The sequence below is a fragment of the Theobroma cacao genome, chromosome 7 (assembly GCF_053813885.1).
Source record: "Theobroma cacao isolate CCN51 chromosome 7, ASM5381388v1, whole genome shotgun sequence".
NCBI classification, from domain to species: domain Eukaryota; kingdom Viridiplantae; phylum Streptophyta; class Magnoliopsida; order Malvales; family Malvaceae; genus Theobroma; species Theobroma cacao.
Window position 1 is genome coordinate 11,625,824 of NC_142645.1, and position 26,874 is coordinate 11,652,697.

At 32.9% G+C, this 26,874-nt stretch overlaps 1 protein-coding gene across 2 annotated transcripts; it reads left to right on the forward strand.

The window, feature by feature from the left end:
* The first annotated feature begins 789 nt into the window (after positions 1 to 789).
* On the forward strand, positions 790 to 25,129 carry LOC18594617 (S-adenosyl-L-methionine-dependent methyltransferases superfamily protein). 2 transcript variants are annotated; one of them, XM_018125211.2, is made up of 12 exons: positions 790 to 963; positions 1,039 to 1,134; positions 1,227 to 1,310; positions 1,994 to 2,068; positions 2,192 to 2,272; positions 3,487 to 3,626; positions 4,036 to 4,248; positions 19,329 to 19,503; positions 19,910 to 19,993; positions 23,038 to 23,239; positions 23,469 to 23,674; positions 24,751 to 25,129. In XM_018125211.2, exons 1-12 carry the CDS (start codon positions 838 to 840, stop codon positions 24,949 to 24,951), a joined length of 1,683 nt encoding a protein of 560 aa, XP_017980700.2. In that variant the 5' UTR covers positions 790 to 837; the 3' UTR covers positions 24,952 to 25,129. The 2 variants fall into 2 exon arrangements, with proteins under 2 accessions (XP_017980700.2, XP_017980701.2); XM_018125212.2 differs by having other exon boundaries at positions 790 to 903.
* Positions 25,130 to 26,874: the final 1,745 nt, after the last annotated feature.

The window sequence follows — 26,874 nt, forward strand, 5'->3', positions numbered from 1 at the left end:
ATATTATTTAAAAGAGGAGAGCTACAAGAAAATGTGGAATTGTGAAAGTTGTACCACTTGAGAGAACCCTCAAGAGATATTAAAAAAGAAACAACGGTATATATAAAATCTCGAATCTTACTACTACTAATTAATAATATTAATTTGTGCCTTAAAAAAAATACTAGTACTAATTTGTTACCAAATCTCTCTTTTTGTTTTTGGTTATTCTTAATTGTTTCCACCGGATAAAGATACTAAATTTAACATATTTTTAAATTTTTAAAAAAAATTACTTAAAAAAATTTAAATAAAAAATTGATTAATTGTTTTTAATCAAAATATCACTTATCATTTTATTGTATTTAATAATGTGACATGCTATATTACATAATGAGTATGTGATATTTTCACTTATTACATCAATGTTACCTAAATATAAAATAACAAGTGTCATTTTGATAAATGACAGTTAGTCTACCATTAAGTATTTATTAAGTTAAAATGAAAATATAAAAACTTGATCGGACGTAATAGAAAAATAAAAATTTATTTAAATTTTTTTAAATATTATATGAGTTTAATTGAATATAATGAAAAAGATTTTATTAAAATTTTTTTAATAGTTCAAGAACTTTTTAAATTATTATGTCAAATTTAAATTACATGCTTTATTTTGAAAATAAAAAAAAAAATACTCTCAAAGAAAATTAAAGTAAAAAAAGAAATTGGGCCTGTGGCAATGAGAGCATTTTGGGCCTCATCAAGCAATATTAAAGTAGCCATGTTGGAAGGGGAAAATCCAGAGAAAAACAGAAATAGGTTCAGCTCGTTAGCTGAGAAAGTGGGAGTCCAGGGATGGAGAAGCAGTGCAAGCATTCATGCGACAGCGCACCTGAAACCTTGGAATGGATCAAAGCCATTGTAGATTTCGTTAAACCTTACTCTTTCTTAATCAATGCTCACGTTGTCAATTTCTTCAAGGTTAGTTGAAATTAAAAATTAAAAAAAAGACCACTTTACTTTCTTAATTTACATTTATTTTTTTATTTATTTCAGGATAGGCTATGGGAAGCTGTTGACAAGGAATGGATTGAATGTCTTAGTAAAGAAGCTGTGGAAAATCTTCTCCTCATTCCTTCTGGAGTTGTCCAAGTAACATATTTTTCCTTTTTTTTTTTGATTGAGTGATGTGTTATGATGATAAATCTGAGTAATTAATGTTTTTGAATTATATTTGAGGGTAGGATCATTGGCCTACTTCGCTTAAGGACTTCATTCTTACTTTGAAATCTCTTGTTTTTCCTCGAGAACAAGCTGACTTGGGAAAGGTTAGTTTCTCAAGCTTTATAATTGAGTTTTTGGTGTATATATATGTATATTATGTATATTCATGCATTTGTTTCTTGAGGAAAGAAAGTTGCTAAAAACTAAAAGCAAAGAGTAAAATGCAAAATCGTATTTGATTAGGAATGAGCAGATCACTTAAATGTAGCCCGTTGTATTGTTCAACTTGAAAGTAAGATCATGCATTTTGCAATTCATTGAAATTACTTTTTTAATTTTTCAATATTATTATTTGCTTTTGGTATCGCCAATGTACTTTCAGTGATTTGCTTTCAAACGTAAAAAAACGAGTAGCAAAAGTAACAACTAAACTGAGTATTTGCTCTTATTCATGTTCTTTCCCACACAACTTTATTGGACAAAACAAGATTAGCTTCTTCTCTTTTTTTTAAAAAAAATTAAAAAAACCTTGAAAAGGAAAAAGAAATCAAATTTTCCTCTCTGGTTCTTGGATTAGTAAGAAGTAACCTGTTTTTTTGGTCTTTATTCAAATTTTCGTTTCTCTAAATCATTTATTATTTCTCTCTTCTCTTTTGGATTTTTACCAATAGAAGGTACTGTTTGTTTTTCACCGGATGAGGATTACTTTCTCCTATCAAGAGAAGGTTCTGTGTTTGCATGTGGAGTTGTTTTTAAAGAAGATACTTATCATTCTAGTTTATTGTAGGTATTTCCTGGCTTTCACACAACATCACTGACTAGTGTTCTTGCTCAAGGGATGAATCTCAAGAAGAAACATGAGGTAGCTACTTTATTCAATTTTGGAACGGAATTCATCTCTTTTCCCATAAACAATGATGTATCAATCTCTTATGTGATGCACAACAGTTAACATCAAAGATTAATTTATTTATGTGGTTTACAGGTAGAAGTTCTTTCTGCCATTGTTAGTTCTATTGCCAGTACCATGACAGCTGATGCAGTAATTGATGTTGGTGCTGGTCAGGTGCATTCCTCTTTCTCTCTTTGTGATCCTTCCCCAGTTTTTCCCTTTCTACTTTCTATAAAGATGATGCTGCATTTGGGGTTGAGACTGCTTAATTGATGCTCCAATGGATAGAGAAGCTTGCAGCAATTTGGAATCTAGCAGCCTGTTTTGTTTAAGCAATATGGACTTAATGGGTAATGCCTACATGTATTAGGTTTATTAGCATGCTAGATAGAACGGCTTTGTGGTGGGCATCACTTTTGGTGCAATTTTTATGTAGCTTGTTATATGGTCAAAGAATATAGGGTTGGGAGTTCTTGATTTGTGACTTTTTTCTCTCTCATTGTGCCTTAGCAACTTCATCATGACCTATCACACCATTCCCAACCCTCAGGTGCTGGGACTCAGTCTCACTCTCTTGCACTTGACTGAACCTCCAGGAATAGTCATATCTCTACAAGATTTTATGTGACAACTAGTTCAGTAGTCCGAATCTTTTAAACAATCTTCCCATTGCCTCACTATAGCTAGCTCTTCTCATGATGAATCTCAAGCCTATTACAAAATTCAAACTTCAAGGTAAGCAAAACATCCTAGATTTCCTTTTCAAAGTCCCATAATGCTTACTCTGGTGGTTGCATCAGGCACTCTCAATTCTTTGGCAATAGCTTTTTCATTTAAATGAAGCAGTCCACCAACTTGCCAAGGTGTTGCCTTTGTGTGCAACTCAGTCTCCCCATGCTTCCAAGCATCATGTTACTTGACCTTCTGCATCCCTAATGTTGGACCTCCCATTAGTGTCCGCATCATTTTGTTGCCTCCTGGAGCAACAAAAACCCTCTTTACCTCATCCCACATTAGCTACTTCTGCCCAATACACATACATATGTACGTACACACAAGCACATACATACATACATACATAGGCACACACATATATATGTATGTATTTGCCTGAATATATGATGTGGTGTTTTTTATTTTTGTTTTTCTCTTTGGATTCATAACTTTAATCTTAAATCTCAATGCTGCCTCAATAAAAGTTTATGTTTGGTTTGACTGTGTTGACAAAAGTTTTAGGACATTTTGAGTTTGACCATGGGTTTGTTCCCTTTGTTCCTTCCTAATTTGCATTATGTCCATTTTGTATATATTAGTAATTGGATACTGATGTTTGCTTCACTTTAAAACTGTAGATTTGGATCTTAATCCTGATTAACATGATTTTCTAGGGTTATCTTGCACAAGTCCTTGCCTTTGAGTACCATCATTCTGTAGTTGCGATAGATGCTTGTTCTCATCATGGAAAGGTCACAGATGCACGTGCAAAGCGAATCAAGAAGCATTACACAGCTCAGATGTGGAAAAATGGGTATGTGAGGGATTCAGCTTACTCTATCTTATCTTGGAAGGTTATATTTATTTTAAATACTGAAGCCTGTGCTACTTTGAAGTTAGCTATGTGAACTTGTGCATGTTTCTCATTTTAATGGCCAAATTAGGCTGAGTTTGATTATCATTGAAGCATATGATGATGTTCTGTTGTCAGACCAAACAAAAATTTTGAGAAGGCTGTTCATCAAGTGAACAATGTGACCGGATTATTTCTTTTACAGCACATTTTCTGTATTATTGTCTCCTTCTTGTAACGCAACTCCAATTTGAATTTAACTCTTAGCCTTAGCATGGATTTTATTGTCATAATTCTAGTTTTAATTTAATTGAATCACACCTTTTGCAAGTCTTTCACTTGTTGACAGATTGTGGCATTTTTCTGTTAGATCAGGGAACAAAAAATTAAATGTGCCCCAGACAATTACGTGTCGCATAATGTCCCTGGAAACATTGAAAGCCTTGACCACCTTGTTGCCACATAAAGGTGATGTTGAGCAGATTGAGCAAGACCTTGAAAAATTTGGTTTGACAGGAAATAAGAGTTCATTGGTTCTGGCTGGACTTCATGCTTGCGGAGATCTTTCAGTAACAATGCTAAAGTGAGTGTCAAAATATGCTTTTGAGCTATTCTTTTCCGGCTTGTTCCTATTTTAAGTTAAACTGCATGTATGTTTTGCTCCATTATTGGTAGGCAAGGGAGAGGTACCTTCTACAAACTAGTTTCGGATTATAATCATTATAATCCCTCCTTTTCTACATTAGTATTACAAAGTAGATAAAACTTTGAGGATTATTAGAAGTATGCCTTGTTATAAGTACGTTGCTCAAACTTGGGTAAGGATGTCGAATATGGGTATGTATCTAAGTATCAGACATGTTAACTACCCTAAACCTAAGATATCAGGATATGGCTGCAAAGGGTCAGCGAAGAGGACATGGGTGAATGGACTCTTAATTGGATGATTGATAATAATTATAGAAAGCTATAGTACCTCTAAAATATTAAAAATTTCACATTCAAATATGCAATAGTATTTTTTTGAAAATTTCAAATATGCAATAGTTAAACGTAATAGATTGATGAAGGTAAAGTAGGAGCATCAAGCATATCTAATTTAAGGATGTATCAATCCACAAAGAACAATGTCAACTATCATTCTATCAAGTTGTGGTGATGAAAATTGAGATGAGAAATAAATAACATATCTAGTCAGTGCTCAATGCTCATTGTTTGATTGCATTGTTTGATGTTGGCTTAGTTCTACAGTTCTACATCTTTGATATAGGAGTTTGAATTTGTTTTTTCACAACACCAAAAAAGAATGACTATCATTAGAGATGTAGAGTCCAAAGTTATAAAAATAAACTATAAAATTTGGAAATTATAAACCAAATTCGAAGTTAAGAAGAGTAGAAGACCAATTGCTATGGGCCAACAAGCTTACAAATCTGTTGGTCCCAACACAAACTATTAGTCCACAATACATAAGTTACTTTTTTTTTGGCCTATAATACATAAGTTACTTTCCCTTTCTCTTTGAAAACCTAGCTGACTTGTCATTACCTAGCAACCTGTTCTACCATTTTCTCCCTTTTTTCTTCTTTGATGGCTCACATCAATCTTGTGTTGGTAAAACCACGACTGCCTTTGCGATACCCTGGCCAACCTTCTGTTCATTTCTTTTGTTCTATTTGTCTTTTTTAAGGTGGAGCCATTGCTACCATGCTTGATCGGTAGCAGGCCAGTTGTGTTGATCCTTGTGTGCGATTGTGTTCGGATAAATAATATTATTTTTGTTTTGTTTTCTCGAATCCAGTTGTTTTGGATATGTTCTCAACATAGATGTGTAGAGGGGCGATGTGCGTTCGTGGTTCATTGAAGGTAATTAGTTGACCATTGAAGGTTTGAAAGAAAGCTGTGAATGACCATGATGAGAAAAGTAACATAGCTTTTTGAAATTTTTTAAGTTTTGAATTTTTTGATAGTGTTCATAATCATAGCCTATAAAGTACGGATATGGCTCACCCCCATGCGTGTATGTGTTGTGTCTGACACATACTCACGTTCGACACATTAGGATACATATTCAACAAACAGATACAAAAAAATATTTTATTCGAGCATAGTTGGACATGGGGATCAATATTGAAATTCAAAAGAGAAATAAAACAAAATGAACAACAGAACATTGTTGGTTTGTTGCCAGTGAAGCATGGTAGTAGTGGCTTTACCTTGACCGTAAGGGTAAGAGGATTCTTGAGTACAAAGAGGAATAGAAGAAAAAAAATGGAGGGAAGGCTGGCTTGGTTTACCAGCACAACATTGACATGAGCCATCAAAAAAGAAAAGAGGAAGGAAATGGTATAGGGGGCTATTGGGTAAAGACAGGTCAGCTAGGTTTTCAAATGGAGGGGAATAGTAACTCATGCATTATGGGTTGGACAAAAAGTAACTTATGTATTATAGGTATTACAAAAAGTAACATGTATTAAGCTTGTTGGCCCATAGCATTTGGTCTTAACATATTTAAAGCCCAAAACTGAAGACTATGCTGCCTATTTACAAAAATTTTTTGTAAGACAGTTAAATTACTCAATAATTTTATTAGTGTTAATATAAAAAGTTTTATATCGATTTAAATTTTTTTTTAAAACTTTTTAGTGTTAAAATTAATTGTGTATTGCTGTGTCGTATCCTTGTCTGTTTCCGTGTTCTTGCTGTCCAAGTTCAATTGCTAGCTGAACATCCTCATCCTCATTATCATCAAATACCCCTACTTCCAATTCTGGGTCATCAAGAGATAAAATTTTAAAATTCAGCTGAAGTGTTTCCCCTGTATCGAAGTGGTCTCCACCTATTAGATAAAATATATAAGAAAAAGGTCAAAAAATATAGATGATGATGGTCAATAATAAATTATTAGTCAAACTAAAACTTTAATGTATCAAAGAAAACAACCAACTAAACGTTAATATTACCTAAATCTCAATATTTAGTTGGATCTTTTGTGTAATCTTGGACAAAGATTGCAATGAACAAATGCCAAGTCTTCAACTTTAGTTACAGCAGGTCTATTTCTTTTAACTGTTTGAATTAGAGAATATTCTCCTATTCCTTTTACTGCATGAGGATGCTGCTGCTTGGGGAAGCAAATTGAAAGCAGATGTTTAGCAATGGTGTTGAAGCCCCATAATTGGCCAACCAAGATAAAGGCTACTCTCTAGCATCCACAACATGAGGTTCATTGAAGAAGTCTGAGCCACTAAAAGAGGCTCCATATTCCTCACAAACTTTCCGCAAATCATTTTGATTTGGAAAGTACCTTTTAAAAAGCATTTGTCTCTAGTCATAAAGACTTCCTCGTTAGACATTGAACACCACTGCCCTCATCTTGAAGCCAAACCTCACTTGCTATTTTGGAACTAGTGAATGAGCCACACAATGTAGAGGACTGTGATTCTTGTTCCAACTAGCCTCCAATATTAGGTGAATGGCATCAAATAAGAAAATTCTTTTGATCTAACATGCAAGCCTTCATGTTCAAAGATGGCCTTCTTCACATTCTCTATCATGGTATCCCACATATCATGTATGAAGTGGAGTATTGGTGGAGAATCCATACCAGCAGCCCTTAACATGTCAATTATAAGCTTTGTAAAACTCAAGAAATAGTCCAGCTTATCCCAGCAACTATGACTAACAATGCATTCTTTAACTGCACGAACTTACCATCTACTACCTTTCATATTCTTTAAATGACCTCCAATCTGAATCCATAATCATCTTTTTAAGTGCATCCTTGTTGCTGTGAAACGTTCTGCCACTATAACATTAGATGCAAACCTTGTTTCAATTGAATAAAAATCTCCTGCCGCCACATTGTGCCCCATTTGGTGCTCCTTTTATACTATTTCGCTACGTGTCCAATATATATTTTCTTAATGCTGTTTATTTGGATGAAAGAAGTGCTACTGATGGGGTATAAAGGGCTGACAAAGTTGTCGCCCCTCCAACTTCAACTTTTCGGATTGTTTCTAGCTTTTCCCATTTAACCTTCTTTGATTCTTAGCTTTGCTCTAAATTGCTTGAAGTGGACAGCAATGCTGGGACTAATCTATTCCCTGTGTTTCAGATTTATGTCCATTCTTTAAAGTACCTGTGCCTAAAAATTGTGATATACTGGTTTCATAGCAAAAAATCTAACAGATGCCATACCGGAGATTATGAGCAACAATGTGATAAGGGCTATGAAAATGCTTTAGTTTTTGTTGTTGCTTTTCTTTTTTGGACATAATCAATTTTTAAGCATATAGAATGATTAACTAAATGCAATTAATGAAAAAGTTATACACTAAATTGGAATTAAACAATACACACACACACATTAAATTAAAGCAAAAAAAAAATGTCAAACCTAGGAATTAACCTTGGTTTATAGATTATATTACAAAGCTATGTACTCTGTTATAAATACTAAGGTTTTGATTCACAGCTCAAGAGGAGAAACTCTCCTAATCCAGACAGATATGTCTAGATCTCACACAACCATACCCAAAACCATTCAATGGCATGAAGTACAACTTCCAAATAGATGGAAACTTGAAAGAGTCACAACTCTTATTACCATCCAAAATATTGAAATAAATCAAGTAGCAGAATATAGAGATGGATTTGTAGAACTTGTGTTCAACAGACTACCAAGGATGCCCCCAAGGTAGTCTTTTGATCTAGGGCATAGCACAGCCTCTATCAGAAGGCTAAACATTTTAGGAGAAAACTTGTCTACCCATGAAATAAACTTTAGAACTGCTAAAGCTTCTTTTTCTTCAATACCTTCCACCATTAGGACAAATTTATAGGGAATAGATAATTCCTCAAAGATACCTCAACCCATATATAATGGACAAGAGAATAATCCAACAAACTTTCCCAATATGTCTCCAACATATTTATCAATGACTAATAATTTGAATATAAACACAAATGATAGAGAAAATTTAAAAATATTTGTATTAGAAAAAGAGTTTGCAATTGATAAGGAATGGTGTAGAAAACATTTCTACACTAAACAAAACAAGCAAAAAAGAGAAGATTATTTCAACACTTACAAAAATGAAAAGGAAGAAATCTTACAAAAATATTACAATTTTATGAACAAACATAAAATTTTAATAAAATTCTTCGAATGGTTTGAAGAATATTAGTCAAAATCAATAAATGCCACAAAAAATATAACCAAAGGGCAAACTACCAGAGGGGAAGTTGAATCTCAACAACCTCTTTTGGCTGAAGTTCAATATTCACACAAAAATACAAGAATAAGAGCAACTCTATTAAGAATGAGATCTTTTGATCTAGGAGAAACAGTTTCTTCGAGAGACATAAAAATGATAGTCGAACAAAACAACTATACAAATTTAAATCTCTATACTATTTCAAAACAATTGAAACATTTAGAAAATTTGGTAGAAAACCAACCTAAAGCCATACATAGTTTACCAACAAACATAGGAAACATTAAAACTGAGGAGCCAATTTTCAAACCTTTTGAAATTTCAAAAAGATTCCATCAAGAACAACAAAATCAATTCTCAAGAGAAATTCAAAATCGAATTGATGCTTTAGAAAGCCAAAACTCAGGAATAGTAATCCCTGAAACACCATTACAACAAACTCATTCAATCAATATGGTAAATCAACAAACAAATTCAGATATTCTGATAATCAACATATTAACAAAATGGTTTGAAAAGAATTTAAAAAACTTTATAACCCAAAAGTTACAGCACCAGATTTAAACATAGAAGAAAAACCAGTATTTTAGAATAAATACAATGCTAATACAATCTACGAGTGGAACATTGATGGAATGTTTGAATACAACATTCTCAATACACTCTAACAAATGACAATGGTGTCTAATGTATATACAACTCAAAACCAAACAGGCCAAATTACAAATCATGCGATAGCAATCCTTTTGGTTGCTGGATTTACCGGACAACTAAAAGGCTGGTGGGATAATTATCTTATCACAAATCAATAACAAGAGATATTAAAAGCCACAAAAAAAGACAATGAAGGAAATAATATCTTAGATGAACAAGAAAGAGAAATACAGGCTGTTGTTGCAACCCTCATCTTCTCAAATATCAAAACATTTCATAGGAGACCCTTTCCATCTTAAAGACAAAAATTCACAATTATTATCAAATTTAAAATGCAAAGAATTAATAGATTTCAAATGGTACAAAAATATCTTTATGACGAGTGATGCAAAGATCTGATAACCAACAACCTTTCTAGAAAGAAAAATTTCTAGCAGGACTTTCTACTTTATTAGAAGATAAAGTTAGAAATCATATAAGAGAAATTTACAAAGGAATAATTGCTTATGAAAATCTTACATACTGTGAGCTTATAAGTTTCACTTAAAAAGAAGAATTAAAAATCTGTTAAGATTTAAAACTCCAAAGACAATTGAGAAAAAAAAAAACTTTATGCAAAAGAATTAGGATCATTCTGCTAATAATTTGATATTAGGCATGAATCATTTTCTTCAAAAGCTTGTTGCTCTACAAAACCAAAACAGAAAAAATATAAGAAAAATCTTCCAGAATATTATCAAAAACCAAAATACAAGACGTATAGGAAAACAAAACAAAATCGAAAGGAACCAGCAAAAATAGATAAGACTAAAATGTTTTAGGTCTGGAAAAATTGGTCACATTTCAAAATATTGTAGAATTAAAAGAAAAATTAGTCAACTTCAATGAGAAGAAGAAATTGAACCAAAAATTAACGAAATACTCATAGGATCTACATCTGATAGTGAAACATCTGCAGATAGTGAATCTTCAAAAGAATTACAGGTAGATGAAATACAAACTACATCTCAATCTTCAATAGAAAATGAAACTCTAATTTATGTCTTAACTAAAGACCAAGAATTTATGATTGAAATCATTGATAAAATTCAAGACTCAACCCTAAAAAGAAAACACCTTGAAAAACTAAAAAATTCGATAAAAGAAAAAACTGATAAGCCCATTATAACAAATCAAGGACATATGTACAATATTAAAAATATCATTTTTGATAAATATGAAAAGGTTAAACCAAAACAAATAACAAATTTCTGGACTAAAGAAACAACAATTAAAAATAAAACATCAAGTCGAATGCTTAAAAAATCCAACAGAGCAGTCCTCCTCAGACACAGAATCAAAACAACAAAAATTACAAGAATACATGATGATCCTTACAAAAGTATCCATACAAAGATACCTAATCAGAATACATTTCTTAATCAATGATGAATTTCAAATAGAAACAATAGCACTTTTCGACACAAGAGCAGACCAAAATTGCATCAAAGAAGGAATAATTCTAACAAAATATTATTATAAAATATAAGAAGGATTAAAAACTACCAATGTTGGAAAACTCAAAATTACATACAAAGTTCCTAATGTAGAAGTATGCAATCAGGGAAACAAATTTAAAACTCCTTTTCTAATGGTTAAAAACATAACCCAAGATGTCATATTAGGAACTCCATTCATATCATTACTAAAACCATATAAGGTCACCAATCAGGCAATTACTACCAAAATGCTAAAAACTAAGATAATCTTTTCTTTCATAGAAAAACAAAAATCTGAAACATTAATTTACTATAATCTTTGTCAATACACGTAAACCAACTCAATTCATTAGTCAATCATAAACAAAGACAAATTGCTTATTGAGAAGAAGAAGTTTCTTTTGAAAGGATAAATGAACAATTAACTAGTAAAGAAATGCAACAACGAATTGGACAAATGAAGAATGAAATAGAAAAAACATTTTGTTCTGATATCCCAATGCTTTTTGGGATAAGAAAAGACATGAAGTAGAATTACCTTATCAAAAAGATTTTAATGAAAGACAAATACCTACAAAAGCAGAACCAATCCAAATGAATAAAGAAATGGAAGAATTTTGTAGAAAAGAAATCCAAGATTTATTAAAGAAAAATCTTATAAGAAAAAGTAGTTCACCTTGAAGCTATTATGCTTTTTATGTCATAAAGAATGTAGAATTAGAAAGAGGAACACCAAGATTAGTAATTAATTGGAAACCTTTGAACAAAGCATTAGAATGGATGAGGTATCCGATTCCAAATAAAAAAGATCTTTCAGAAAAACTATGTAATGCAAAAATTTTCTCAAAATTTGACATGAAAGCGGGATTTTGGCAAATCCAGATCAAAGAAAATGAAAGGTATAAAACAGCATTCACTGTCTCGTTTGGACAATATGAATGGAATGCTATGCCTTTTGGTTTAAAAAATGTTTTATCAGAATTTCAAAAAATAATGAATGAAATATTTAATCTATATTCTCAATTTACTATAGTATACATAGATGATGTTTTAGTTTTCTCAGATAATCTAGAGAAACACTTTAAACATCTTAAAGTATTTATCAGTATTGTTAGGAAGAATGGTTTAGTCATTTCTAAATCCAAAGTTCATTTGTTCCAAACAAAAATTATATTCTTAGGTCATTATGTGACGCAAGGAACCATAATTCCAATAGAAAAGTTCATAAAATTTGCTGAAAACTTTCTTGATAAAATCTTAGATAAAAGACAAATCCAAAGGTTTCTGGGAAGCCTTAATTATGTTGTTGACTTCTACCTAGGACTTAGAAAAATCTGCAAGCCTCTGCACGAAAGATTTAGCAAGAATCCTGTCTTCTAAACAATCACTCATACTGAAGTAGTTAAACAAATAAAGAAATACATTAAAGAAGTTTCCTGCTTACATCTAGCGGATCCTAGTGCTCCAAAAATAGTAGAAACAAATGCCTCAGAAATAGGATATGGTGGGATTCTCAAACAAGTCAAAAACCAAAAAGAGCAAATAGTCCAATTCACTTTCAGACATTAGACCCACACTCAGCAAAATTATTGTACTATTAAAAAAGAGATTTTATCAATAGTTATGTACTTCAAAATTCCAAAGTAATTTAGTAAATCAAAAATTTCTTTTAAGAATTGATTGCAAATCTGCCAAAGAAAATTTACAAAAAGATGTCTAAAACATTGCATCAAAACAAATTTTTGCTAGATGACAAGCAATTTTGAGCATATTCGACTTTGACACAGACTATATTAAAGGAGAATCTAATTTTTACCTGATTTCCTCACTAGAAAATTTTTACAAAGAAAATTATGCCTCCAAAATTGAGAGAGCAGAAAAAGAAAGGAAAAGAAAAAGAAGAAAAGCGAGACAATTCTCCCAAAAATATCACCCAAAAACCAATTAAATTATGATACGAGATATGTACTCAAGAAGAGCTAGAGAGTTCCTCCAAAACCCAAAACCTATATCAAGATGCTCCAGATCCAAATGAGTTGGATTTACAAATCAAAATATAGATAGAATCCTTTTCCCAATCACCAGAGGTAGCCCTAGCATTGGCCTCCCATTCAGAGAAAGAAACCCTTTAAAAACAAATTGCCATTTCAGCACTCGAAGCATCCAAAGGAAAAGAAATTGTCCTACATAAACCAAAATCTCTTCATACAATTTTTTCAACAATTCAAACAATTTCCCAAATACAGTCATCCTCTCAAAAAAGTTCAACCCAATATTATCGAAAAAAGTCGACCCAAAATGTCTTGCTAATAGAAGAAGGCTTTTATTAAAAATCTTTCAATATTTCAATAAGAATATCTTTTCAAGGGTGGCATTTTAAACCATTAGATTTACAAAAACTCTAGTAGTATTATCAAAATATTTTAATCCAGGTAGGGTCTGTTTGTTTTAAACATTAAACAGATAAGCATGACCCTAGTCTAATCACCCACTCTACAGCTCAAATTTTAAAAGTAGTTAGACCCATTGAGTGGGGAAAAAAATTTAAATCAATTTAAAAAATTTTCAAGTAATTTCATAATGACTGTAGACTATTGTCTTATTTTTAACTATTGGGATTATCAACAGGTTTGGTTCAACACTTTTCTCTTTAATAACAAACATACCAGGCATTCCTGGTTAATGTTTTTTAAATTTGAAAACCAATATAAATTTTCACTATGGTTTTCACACTGGCGGAATTGGTTTGGTCCCTTAAGGGAAATACTTTCCCCAAAATTTGATGAATTATATAAAAAATTTTCTCAAAATTTTCAATCTGAACCAGATCAAGATAAATTGCATGTATCAATACATTTTTTTTCAAAATTAATTATTTCTTGGATTACATCATGGGATTATGCCTATGACATTGATCCCCACTCTGGAGCACTAATAGTCATTCGAACATTCAAGACCAAGTGGTGGGACAAATTTGATGAAAGAAAATATGACAATCAGTTCCTGGATACTTGGTTCAATAATCCAAGACTCTGTAAAATCGCTCAAATGTCACAAGAAAATGCAAGATTCCTGGATACTCTAATACATGTATTAATCTTTCTAAGGATATTTATCAAGTTCAACCATCATTTCTATAACAATAACCTAGCATATGACAGCAACTATAAATTTACTTCTATCAAACATTTTCTAAGTCTACATGTACTACCATTCTCATTTACATGTTGCCACCAAGTATAACATCAATATTCATTCATACGCACCAACATCCATAACCTTTTAATCCTTTCTTAACAACACATATCCACACATTTCATTTTTTTTTCCAAGCTTCCAATTAATATAATTGCTTTCCAACCATACCAATGACATCACAATAACACTACATATTGCACAAAATCATTCTCACAATATTAAACTAATTATAAGGTTCAAATTGTAGCATTAAGCTTACCACTTAGTTTTAGCGTGGATTTTACTCACAAAATTCACCATTTCCTCACACCCATGGCCACCATAGCTGCCACAAATATACTTACACAATTACCAACTCCTTTCGAAAAATTACTCAAAGGTAAAATCAAAATCCTTACCTTATGCCTCTTGAATCTTGAAACCCACTTGATATTCCTTCAATTGCTCTTGAATCACTCATTACCCAAGCCTTCCACTTTCCTTTCCTTTCTTTCCTTAGCCGATCCTCTCTCGTTTTCTCTTTCTTTCTTCCTTTCTCTCTTTCTTTTTCTTTCTTTCCTTTCTCCAAGCCATTCTTATCTATGTTTTTTCTTCTCATGACCAGCTAGTTCCTATCCACTCATTTTCTACTATTTTGTTGATTTTTCCTTTCAACACAAAGCAATTTTTACTTCCTCCATGGCCACCCACATACTTTTTCTTTACTTTCATATATTTTTATTATTATTATTTTTTTAATAAACTTACATTCCCAATAACCCCACACAGGATGGCCGGCCATAGAGGAAATTAAAGGAAGTCAAAGCTTCGTTTGGAAGTTTTGACCAAGCAAATGGTAAAATTACTATTTAGCCCTCTAAGGTTTTCATCATTTTTAATTAAGTCTTCTTAATAACTTTTTAATTTCCATTTTCTTCTATTTTTCTTTCTTTACATGTGTACAATAAAAATATCAAAGTTGCACTTCAACATGATATTACCATAATATTTAAATATTCATTTACCCCGTTCTAGCTCTATTTAATAAAAATGTGGGCACAATTATCGTCATTTTTCTTCGAAATTCTTTCTTATTTCTTCTCCTCCACTAAATCAGTCATATAATCCTCTTTCATGATTAATTTCGATAATAGATAAAATATTAATATTTTAATATTATTTTATTTCAAAATATTTTTTTTACTTGTTGCTGCTCTCTGGCACTTAAATTGATGTTAATTGACCTTTCATCTCGTCGATAAAGTCATATTGATTCTTATACGAGGGTACAAGGTGTTACAAACCAAGCATGTTGATAATCCCAATAGTTAAAAACAGGGTAATGATTTGTTGTCATTGTGAAATTACTTGGGAATTTTTCGAATTGATTTAAATTTTCTCTCGAATCAATAGGTTTAAACACTTTTAAAATTTGAGCTGTAGAGTGGGTGATTAGACTAGGGTCATGTTTATCTGTATAATGTTGAAAATATATAGATCCTGTCTGGATTAAGATATTTTCATAATACTGCTGGGGTTTTTGTAAATCACATGGTTTAAAATGCCACCCTTGAAAAGCTTTTCTTATTGAAATATTGGAAGATTTTTCATAAAACCCTTCTATTAGCAAGACATTTTGGATATACTTTTTTCGGTAATATTGGGTTGAACTTTTTTGAGAGGATGACTTTATTTGAAAAACTGTTTGAATTGTTGAAAAAATTGTCTAAAAAGATTTTGGTTTATATAGGACAATTTTTTTTCCTTTGGATGCTTTGAGTGCTGAAATGGTAATTTATTTTAAAGGGGTGCCCTTTTTTGATTGGGAGGCCAATGCTAGGGCTATCTCTGGTGATTGGGAAAGGGATTCTATTCATTTTTTGATCTGTGAATCCAACTCACTTGGATCTTGAGCATTTGGGTATAGGTTTTGGGTTTTGGAGGAACTCTTTAGCTCTTCTTGAGTACATATCTCGTATCATGATTTGATTGGTTTTTGGATAATATTTTTGGGAGAATTGTCTCTCTTTTCTTCTTTTTATTTTCCTTTCTTTTTCTGCTCTCTCAATTTTGGATATATAATTTTCCCTATAAAAATTCTCTAGTGAGGAAATCAGGTAAAAAATTAGATTCTCCTTTGATATATTCTATGTCAAAGTCGAATATGTTCAAAATCGCTTGCCATCTGGCAAAAATTTGTTTTGATGCAATGTTTTGGACATCTTTTTGTAAAATTTTTTTGGCGGATTTGCAATCAATTCTTAAAAGAAATTTTTGATGTAGTAAACCACTTTGGAATTTTGAAATATATAAAACTATTCATAAAATTTCTTTTTTAATAGTACTATAATTTTGTTGAGTGAGGGTCCAATATCTGGAAGTGAATTGGACTATTTACTCTTTTTGGTTTTTGACTTGTTTGAGAATCCCACCATATCCCATTTCTGAGGCATTCATTTCTCCTATTTTTGGAGCAATAGGATCCGCTAGATGTTAACAGGGAAGTTCTTTAACGTATTTCTTTATTTGTTTAACTATCTCAGTATGAGTGGCGGTCCAGGGGACAGGATTCTTCCTAAGTCTTTCGTGCAGAGGCTTGCAGATTTTGCTAAGTCCTGGGTAGAAGTCAATAACATAATTAAGGCTTCCCAGAAACCTTTGGACTTGTCTTTTATCTAAGATTTTATCAAGAAAGTTTTCAGCAAATTTTATGGACCTTTCTATTGAAATTATGGTTCTTTGCGTCACATAATGACCTAAGAATCTGATTTTTGTTTGGAACAAACTAACTTTTGATTTAGAAATGACTAAATCATTCTTTGATGCAATTTTGGTCTGCTCCTGTGTCGAAAAGTGCTATTGTTTCTATTTGAAATTCATAATTGATTAAGAGATGTATTTTGATTAGGTATCTTTGTATGGATACTTTTGTAAGGATCATCATCTATTCTTGTGATTTTTGTTGTTCTGTTTCTATGTCTGAGGAAGACTGTTTTGTTGGATTTTCTAAATTTTTTAAGCATTATATAAATAAGGCCATATATATAAAATACCAAACCTTCACCCATTCATCCTAGACAATATATATATATATATAATTGAAAAAAAGCAAAAAAAATAAATTATATTAGTAATAATGGTATTGGAAAAATCTAGGCAAGGACCCAAAAGTGCATGCCCCGTGTATCAAAATGGTGCCAAAAATCTATAAAGATGATCATATTCAAATGGACCATGTAGTAGATAAATAGTAGTAAAGATGGTAATAATTCTCTTGGCATTTTCGCTAAAAAAATAGTTCTAGTAGTTAGTTTTTGACCACGTTTGATTACACAAATACAACATTATTTTAAAGGCAAATTGTCTATTTTCTTCGAATTTCCACATGAAAAAACTCGGCCACACCCTTAACAACCAGGCTTAGTGCCCTTTCCGTGTAGAAATTCCAGCTCTAAGACCATCCCCAGTCAAGAAAATTTTCTTTTCGACAATCTCATTCATCCTGGACAATACATACATACATACATACATACATGCATACGTACATTCTCTCTCTCTCTCTCTCTCTATATATATATATATATATATATATATATTGAACAAGTGGTGCAATACTATAAAAGGGGCACCAAAATGAGGCACAATGTGGGGACATGAGATTTTTATTTGTTTCAGCCACATTCAACAAATTCAACTTCGAATGCCTTATAGATATGGATAATTGCACATTATAATTAGCAATAAAGTTTTGAAACTGTTGCACATCATTCACCAATTTACTTATCCATTCGCTTTCAAGAAAATTATTTGAGTTCTGGGATGCTTTAAACATACTCTTCAAAGCAAACGACAAGCTATTCACTACACAAGGGCTCCATTTGGTTGATGCTTTAGCTATTTGTTTTTTTATTTTTATGCAAAAAATGAATAGAAAGTAAAAAGCAAAACAAAAGATAATAGAAAACAAAAGGCAAATAGCAAATGCATTAACCAAATGGAGCCAAGTTGTCCAAAATATATGGGGTATTTTGCTTCCATGATTTATCTAGCTATTTTAAAGCTTGTTGCATGTTCTGTTGCAATTTGAACCAAATTTGCTTTTTCAATTTCCTCAATAGATTCTACATAAATATTAACAATATATTCCACACTCTTAATATTACTATTTGCATCAATTGCTTTCGCAATTATTTGTCCTCCTATAAAAGCTATCATAATATAGATAACAGGCCTTTTTACCTAGATCATTCATCAGAATAAATGAAAACTCCTTTTTCTTTTTCCCAAGTGTCCGTTATCGGGTGAAGTAGCCTCTGCATATGGGCTTTTTCTTTTACTAGCAATGTTGCTAAAGTCTGTTATATGTGGAGGGAGAGTAACCAAACAAGTTGTTGCCCAACCTTTGGGAATACCTCTTGAAGTCAGCATTTTTGGTGAAATTGAAAGATAAAGCTCCAGTAGACATTCTAGAAGGTATAATGTCTTCCTCTACTCTTTCTACAAAGAAACAAGAAAAGGAAAGGGTATACTGCCTCCACCGGGCAGTGTAGAAGCTAAAACTAATAAGAAGCCATTGTAAAACAATGTTACTGTGATTGCTATGCTTTATGGTGGAGGTGGAAATAGAATTTGGTCTTGTAATTACTGCGATAAGCCAGGTTTCTGGTTCATATCCTAAGGTGAAAGCATATTTGTCAGAGTCCTAATCAAGGGGTGGAAGGATGTAAGGCTCTTTTTGATGATGCATTTATGGAGGTCAAAAGAGAGCATGGTGAAGTTGAGCGGAAAATATATCAAGCAATGTTGAAAGCAAGAACAACATCAGCATATGTCAACCTTCCTGCTGAGTTAGAGATGTCCTACAGAATAAACATAAGAGTGCGCTAGGAGCTCTAGAGAGAAGTTTTAATATAGCAGAAAGAATCGAGGATGATTTTATTTGAGTCATATTTGTCACATGTTGTGTTCTTGTACTAGTTGTTGTACTCGAGTGTTACACTTTAGTAATTTGATGTTATTGAGTTTTGTTTCATGTAACAATGATGCAATGCTAGATTATGCTTTCTCAATATTATAGTATTATGTCATTGTTTAATTAGTACTTATTCTAATAGAATGCGTATGTAATTGATCAGGACCCTTTTAGAGTGTGAAGAAGTTAGAGCAGTTATTAGCATTGGCTGTTGCTACAACTTACTATCTGAAGAAGGGTTTGAAAATGCTGGCATTCAGTATGGTTTTCCAATGAGTTGTGGTGTTAAAACTGTTAGTTTCTCACTTGGAAAAAGTTCTCGTGATCTTGCTTGTCAGGTTTGTGTGCATCTTGCCTTCGTTGTCTTTCAAAGCAATATGATGCGAATGCCAAATGCATGAGGGCTATTCTTCTTCTTCTTTCTTTTTTTTTTCATTAAGCTAAGATCACCTTAAAACAGTATAAGCTGAAATGTAGGTAACTATAAGGAACATGCTACTTATAAAAGTGGCGAAACAAATAACAGTTAGATACTAAGCAGTCCTTTGATTGTGGATTTCTACTTTGACTACAGAAGAAAGAAGTGTAACAGTCTGCCTGATTAGAACTGTGGTGGGTTACAGATTTACAATGTATGCTTACAAAGAATGGGGTTGAAAGTCGAATACTGTCTACTATATTGCTTTTGGTTAATTTTTTTCATCTTTTAGAGAAGAAATCATTGATCATGCTTTTTTTGTTTAGAGTGCAGAAAGATGGAAAGGTTTAGGAAAGGATGCTGGTCTCCACAATTTTGAGCTGCATGCTTTCCGTGCTGCTTTCCAAATGGTATATGAACTTGATTTTCTTGTTGGGTTTGCATAATTTAGCATGCATGATGTCAACTAGTTATTCAAACCTCCACCTTAATATGAATGCTAAATACCTTGAAATTGCTTTTTTTTTTGTTGCTTTGCATTCATGTTGCTTCTCTCCATGTCTCTGCATTGAAACTTTGAGTAAATCAGGTATCTGCTGCCTGACTGTTCTTTTAGTAGTCTTCTCATCTTAGTATTTACGATACCTGTTAATCTAAGGTTGTGATGAAGTATCCTCAAACTTTGATTTCTTTTTTCACCAAAAATATTTCCATGTGAAAGTGTGTTTAAGAGTATTTATGCATGAGTTTCAGAAAAAAAAAACTGTATTTATGCATGAAGCAGACTTTGTCTACGTGTCTTGCTGGCTGTATGCACGTATGTTGTCCACATTGTTAACAAAGACAAACAATTGGAACAAAGGCATAGAAAATTTTCTTTCTTTGGGGGAAAGGTCTTTTACCAAAGAACTCAACACAACATTTAGAACTCTGTTTGCTGGAATGGCCTTTGTCGTTGCCCATTGGGTCTTATACAGTGTAGTTAAGTTTTTTCTGAGCTTTTACAGAGTCTTGAGCTCAAATATGCTAAAGTCTTATTCCTAGTTTTAAATGATTTAGAAATCCTAATCCAATTAGTTATTGATAGTTCTTGGACAACTTGTAACCCACTACAGACTTCTTGGGTTACTGTTTCAGCATGAAAACAGAACTCATAAACTTGTTTTGTTTGTGTTTGGCTGCTACCCAAGTTTACCCTTTAGTTTCAACCCTCTCTGGCATCTAATCTCAATTGACCTGACCCTAATTTCTACCTAAATCCTAACCCTGATTTCCTACCTTAGCCATAAATCCTAAAATCACTAATTTTCCAGCCCTTGCTTACCATAGCTTACCATTCAACCTGAGTAAGCAGACTCTCCCAAATCTATCCTACATCACTTACCTTTACAAGCAGAAGTGTCAAGCATAGAGCAATCCTCTAGTTCTATTGTTTCTGCATTCAAATTATAATTCCTTAGTTGACTGCTAAAGACTAGGGTCAGTGTTGCTTTTACGTGGTACAAGAATCTGACATGATAGTGATCTAGGTGTCTGACTCTCATTTTTAAAATTTTGACTCAGAACTTGGTGAAAAGGATCCAAAATTGTGATACAGGTAAGCAGACGCACACATATTTGACCATTAAACGCTTTTTTTTTCTCTTTTTGAAAGAAAAGAGAAGGTATAACTAATTTGAGATGTCACGAAGTTATGAGGATGTCTTATGCACTTTCCAGCCTTCGTGTCTATATTGCTTAATAGTGTTAGCCATGGTGGTTTGTGAAGTGCTCCAACATCATGTGCTTATGTTCAAGGTTAACATGTTTATGCTGTGAAAGACATGGTGATTGTGAAGTGGGCCATCCTTCCATTATTTGAGACAGTTCGTCCACACCAATTTGTGAAAGATTAGAAACACAAGCAAAGGCCCAATTCTCATAACTAAACCCAAAATAACAGAAACCATAACTCACATTATTTATAATATTATATATACTTTCTTTTGTTCTTTATTTCTTGTTGCTAAATCTGCATTATCTGGAATTCTTCCTGTTTCACTTGGATGATGCATATACCATTAAAAAGCCTAATTCAAAATCTGATCACTTTTTTCAGCTTTGTGCATCAACTCATATTATAGCCAATGATAATAGAAATGTATCCTAAATCTTATTTTTGTGGATAAGTGCTGTTAATTTGATTTCTCTATTGGGCCTATATTGCTTTCCCATCAAAACTTGCTCTCTTTGGCCTATCAGACCACATTCTCCTTAGCAACCCCACGTGATGTGGCAAAGATATACATGTAAGTGGCCACTTGGTGTACATTTGTTATGTGTTAAAAATCAATAAAAGCAAAAGCTTACCTGCGGGCTTCAAGAATTTTTGTCCCGCTTCTGCCTGACTGCTCTAGCGTGACAAAACATGACATTGAAGATTTTCGAAATTACTAGTATGTTTCATATAGATTTATAACCTGTGTGCCAAGTGTGGCCAGCAGTAAACCAATGGTACTGGCAGCTGAGCCAACAGATTAGAAGTAGTAAATAAACATGATAATCAGATGAAAATCAAATAGCAACAACTGTTAACAGATTTGAATCACTAAATCAACAGTAGAGGCTATTAAAAGCTCAAACACTATATACCTTTTGCAAACCAAAGAATGTACCTGAAATTTGAGCCATATCTTGTCTGCCAGAGAAAGAGCAGCAGAAAGTTAAAGCTCATGCTCAGTAATGCCATGCTGAAGGGATTCAGGGTGGCATGGGTTGATTCCCTAAACCTATAACTTATAAACTTGAAACGCTTTTATAGATTTAAGAGAAGAAAGAGTCTCTCTCTAGGGTGGCAGCTTCTTTTGAAAGGACTCAACAACTTCTGCTAGAAGTTACCAAACAGATGACTGTATTGAGGCCCCAAAGAAAAATAATCACATCCAGCACACCCTTTTCTGCCTTCCTCTTCCCCTTTCTCCTTTTTTTCTTTAGTAGAAGATAACTTTTAGTGTGAAAACACGTAATGAAACCACAATATTATAGGCCTGAATGGATAAATCTAACAACTCGACACTGAAATTACAGAAAGTTCCCAAGTCTTACTGGGGAACAGCGAATTCCCAGAATATTTATTTGATTATGAAGATGAGATTTAAATTAAGACATTCTCCATCAGCTTTTTTAATCGATTTACAAATATTGTTTTGCCTTTACTTTTTTGCTTTTTGCTATATGTTGGTTTTTAATACATTTTTTATTTTTTAATTTTCCTTTCTTTTCATTTTTTGCAAAAACACACACACACACAAAGCTAGAAGCAAAAGCATCTACTAAACAGAGCATAGAAAGTTACAATAAATCTATTTTCTGATGTTCTTATAGTTGGTTTATCAGTTCTTATGGTTGTTTATCTCTCATTGGTTTCATTTGAGTCCTCAGATCTACCATAACTAACATTCAGTATCTTGTAAAGGTTCTTCATAAATATTACCCTGAAGTTGTAATAGCAAGTCCTTCAATTGGCCGCCAAGGGAAGGCTCTACGCCGCAAGCAGCAAAGGAGGAGGATGGAGTCTGAACTGCACGATGAAGAAAGTACTTATTCGTCTCCACCTCAGAGGCCTTCTAATATGGGTGAGGCTTGCTCTATCAAACAGAGTGGAGAATCTGGAGCAGGTACATAATGGTAAATGCAATTTTAGGTCTACTAGCTCATGGCTCTTTTGATAACCTTCCACTCCATCCCTTTTTGTGTTTGTTGCTTAGTTATGGTAATTGCCTAGTGAAGGTTCTGCATGGAAAGAACGCAGAACAAGTTTCTTCTTGCTGACCAATTTATATGCAATATATTGGTGGGGAAATCTGAATTACTTATAAGATACTGCAACTTTTCCTTGTGCTGCAGTTGACAGTTCAGGCATAAGGTTGGATGTGGATGCCTTATTCAATAAAATGTCCTTACATACCAGTAGCAGATGTGAAGAGACAATTCCTGATGATAAGTATTCACTTTTTGAGAAATTTTGCCAGTCTGGATTATGTCGTCTTGGGCTTAAACCTTCGGATGATATAAATTTTCGTGGCATTTGGAAGGAAGTTGAGCCCTATGTTGTATGTCTCTCCAACTACATTTTCACTGCTGCGTTGAGAATATGTCTAAAATTTAATTTATCATCAGAAATGGGTTGCAAGTTTTTAGTAGATTCTTTGTTAATGTTATGTCTTCAAGATTTACTGATTGTTGTGTCTATTTCCTCTATTGCCTTGTGATTATCACCATCGATACTTCGGAATTGCTTTGATAATACATATTTCTTGCATTTTATTTCTGAGTAGGATTTAGGACCATAAAGAAAAAATATGATGAAACTGTATTTGGTGGTAATGCTCATCTTCACTTGGAGCTGCATGGCAAATCAAGGCATCATTCTTCACTTGGAACTTCTACGGATCCTTTAATGCCCATAAAATTTGATAATGAGGATAATCATCATTAAATCAAAGTATGACAGCTGAAATTTAAAAAATGGTGAAAAATTTTGAGCTTTTAACTGGCAGCAAGAAAGCAGATTCATTAAATATATTTTGATATGGACTTTATAGTATTGTAGTTTCTTGTAAATTAGGCTTGTCTAGGACAAAGATGATACTTGTGGTTTTTCTTTCCCATAAGAATTCTCCTAGATTTCCATCTTGGTGTTTGAAGATTTAATCCTCTTAAAACATATACTGTTATTGCCTGATTTACACACAAAATGTCGAGTGCAGGAGAAAATATTTGGTCCTGGTCAGAGAAGAACAAGAGAAATCCATTGGACCAAAAAAGCGTGAATTTGTTAGTGGATTGAAGAAAACTCAAGCTATCTAAACTAACCATAATTCATATTTCCACATTCAAGAAGAGGAATAAAAACCTGAATGTGGAGTATTGTCTAGAACCCAAAATCTTGCATCATAACTTACTATTTGCTGTTTATCTTCAGTTATTTGTAGTTTGTGAATTTTTCATGTAAACTGATATCAGTTGGGATGCTTTCAAATATTAAAAAAATGTGGAATATAGCTCGTGTAATTACTTGCATGTATTACAACCTCTAATCTCTGTTAGGAAAGCAAGAATACAAGCATTCATTAATTGTATATATATAAGCTAGTGGAATACTGCCTAATTTGTTTATTACACGCAGGATCTTATCGGAGTTTACTGGTCTCTTCGTGCTGCTTTTGGGCCTCTCTTGGAAACTTTTATTCTTCTGGATCGATTATTGTTCCTCCAGGAGCAAGCTGGTAACTTGGAAGCAGTAATGTTACCTATTTTTGATCCAGCATTATCCCCTAGAAATGTTGCCATAATTGCTAAAAAGCTGGATACAAGTGTGGCATCATAATATAAGATAAGGTAATGGTTGCATGCCAAAGTTGTGTTATAGGTTGTATCTGACTTGTTTTGGCTTCATTTGCTTTCTGATTCAGCTTTCTTTTTGCTTGATTGACTGTGATTTACTTTATACAATTCCCTAAATTTCTCTTCTATGAAATCAAAGTTTACTGTTGTTTAGAACTGTATTTCGAGGTTATGCTTAAAATTGTTGCATGCTATTCTTCGTATTAAGAGCTTGCTCCTGGGGTATAAGACACAATGTCTTGTTCTCATTTCACTTCATGAACGTAGAGTAATTCATTGATAAGGATGAACCAAGTACTGGCTTAGTTGAAAATTCATTTGGGTCAATTTTTAATTCTTTTATACAAATCCATCCAAAATTGCTAACAGAGATGCCCATATCCATCCAAAAGTTGTACTAAGAGCTTGTGGAGTATGGACTTGGATGGACGGATGACTTGACCTTAAAACACCTCTAGCTTGAACTTACCTGCTTGCCTTTTAGGTTATCCAAAGTTCAAAGTTCAACCAAAAACAATTGAAATTCTATCCATGTTACAGAAAAATACAAAATCTATTAATGCTTTTGAATCCATGGAGCCTTCCCAAAGAATATTTTGGAAATATTCTCATGTTAGTATATTTCGGGTTTACATTTTTTTCTTTGATGTGATAATATTTTAAGAATGCATCGTATTGATTGGGGTTACAACTTAAATTACTTTGTAGAAAAGATCTATGTCATATAAGAATTTCTTCCAGTTAGGATTGGTTATGAAAGAAGCAAGCAGGCATAAACGGTCACTGCAGCTATTCGTTGCTTTATAAAGAATTGACCTGTAGGCCTCATGACACGTGCCATGGTTTGAACAATTTTTGTCGTTTTGAACACCTGTCTCTCTGTCTTGTCTGTTTCTCTTCTTCTCTCGTCCTTCCACCATGAAATTTTTGGATAATATTCCTTGGTCTTTTCCTGCATGACGACAGGAGGACTCACCATCTCCAGACACAGATTTTCATTCTAACTTTTTATCCAAATGCAAAGTACACCGTAATGAAAAAACACTTTTGTAAAACTAGAGTCAAACTTGGTGTTAGGAAAATTTACTTGATTTGTTGAGGGAAATACAAGCCAAGAGATGGATGTATATCGCAGTGCCTTCTCTTTCAGATTGATGGGTTTTGTCTAGTAATCATCATCAGAATTATTGGTGGAAGGAAGAGGTCGTTAAGGACTTGAATTTTGACTGAGGTTGCGGATAAGGATTGCTTAACTTATCCTTGGATATTCACTTTGGGGAATGGGAGAGGGGAGCTGTTCCTTTCACAGTATTTACGATCTTCTGAACTTCCATTGCGTCATTTACCTCCTTCCTTCTGCTTCTTCAATCTTTGACCATTCATACATCGACTTCTTTCGCTATAGCCCAAAGCTAAAGTTAAAACGATATTTTGTGGAAACCTTTCTTTTTTGCATTAATTATATCAAGTGAAATTTTGTGGTTTTAATGGAGGGTATAATTACGTATGTAAATTGTTCACGTTTTTGTTTTTAATTGTTGAATAGTTATATTTGTTTATTTGTGTCCCGACGGGGACATTCCAATTAACACTTGAAATTTTGTTCAGAGAAAAATCCTTAATCTTGGGCTTTTAATTAAACTTCGAGAGAATGAATAGTTGTTAAAAATTTCAATGATTTGGTTTTTATTCCTAAGCTGAGTCATTCGTATTCATGGATTCTGCCTCTTTTATGAATGAAAAGCTAAACGAAATTGCAATTTGCATAAAAGACTGATAAACTCTTTATCATATCATACATTATTTTGAGCCTTTCAAACGAATCTAGAGTGTACAATTTCTTGACAAGGGAGGTAGCATCTCTCATAAGTCATGACTAGGGTTGATGGACCAAGTCGCATGTTGA

What these genes read in the sequence shown, in the direction of transcription:
- LOC18594617 (XM_018125211.2), top strand. Translation starts at nt 838, where the DNA reads ATGGAGAAGCAGTGCAAGCATTCATGCGACAGCGCACCTGAAACCTTG. An exon ending in ACGTTGTCAATTTCTTCAAG is followed by an intron (nt 964 to 1,038) that starts GTTAGTTGAAAT and finishes TATTTATTTCAG; the next exon opens with GATAGGCTATGGGAAGCTGT. An exon ending in GAGTGGAGAATCTGGAGCAG is followed by an intron (nt 23,240 to 23,468) that starts GTACATAATGGT and finishes CTTGTGCTGCAG; the next exon opens with TTGACAGTTCAGGCATAAGG.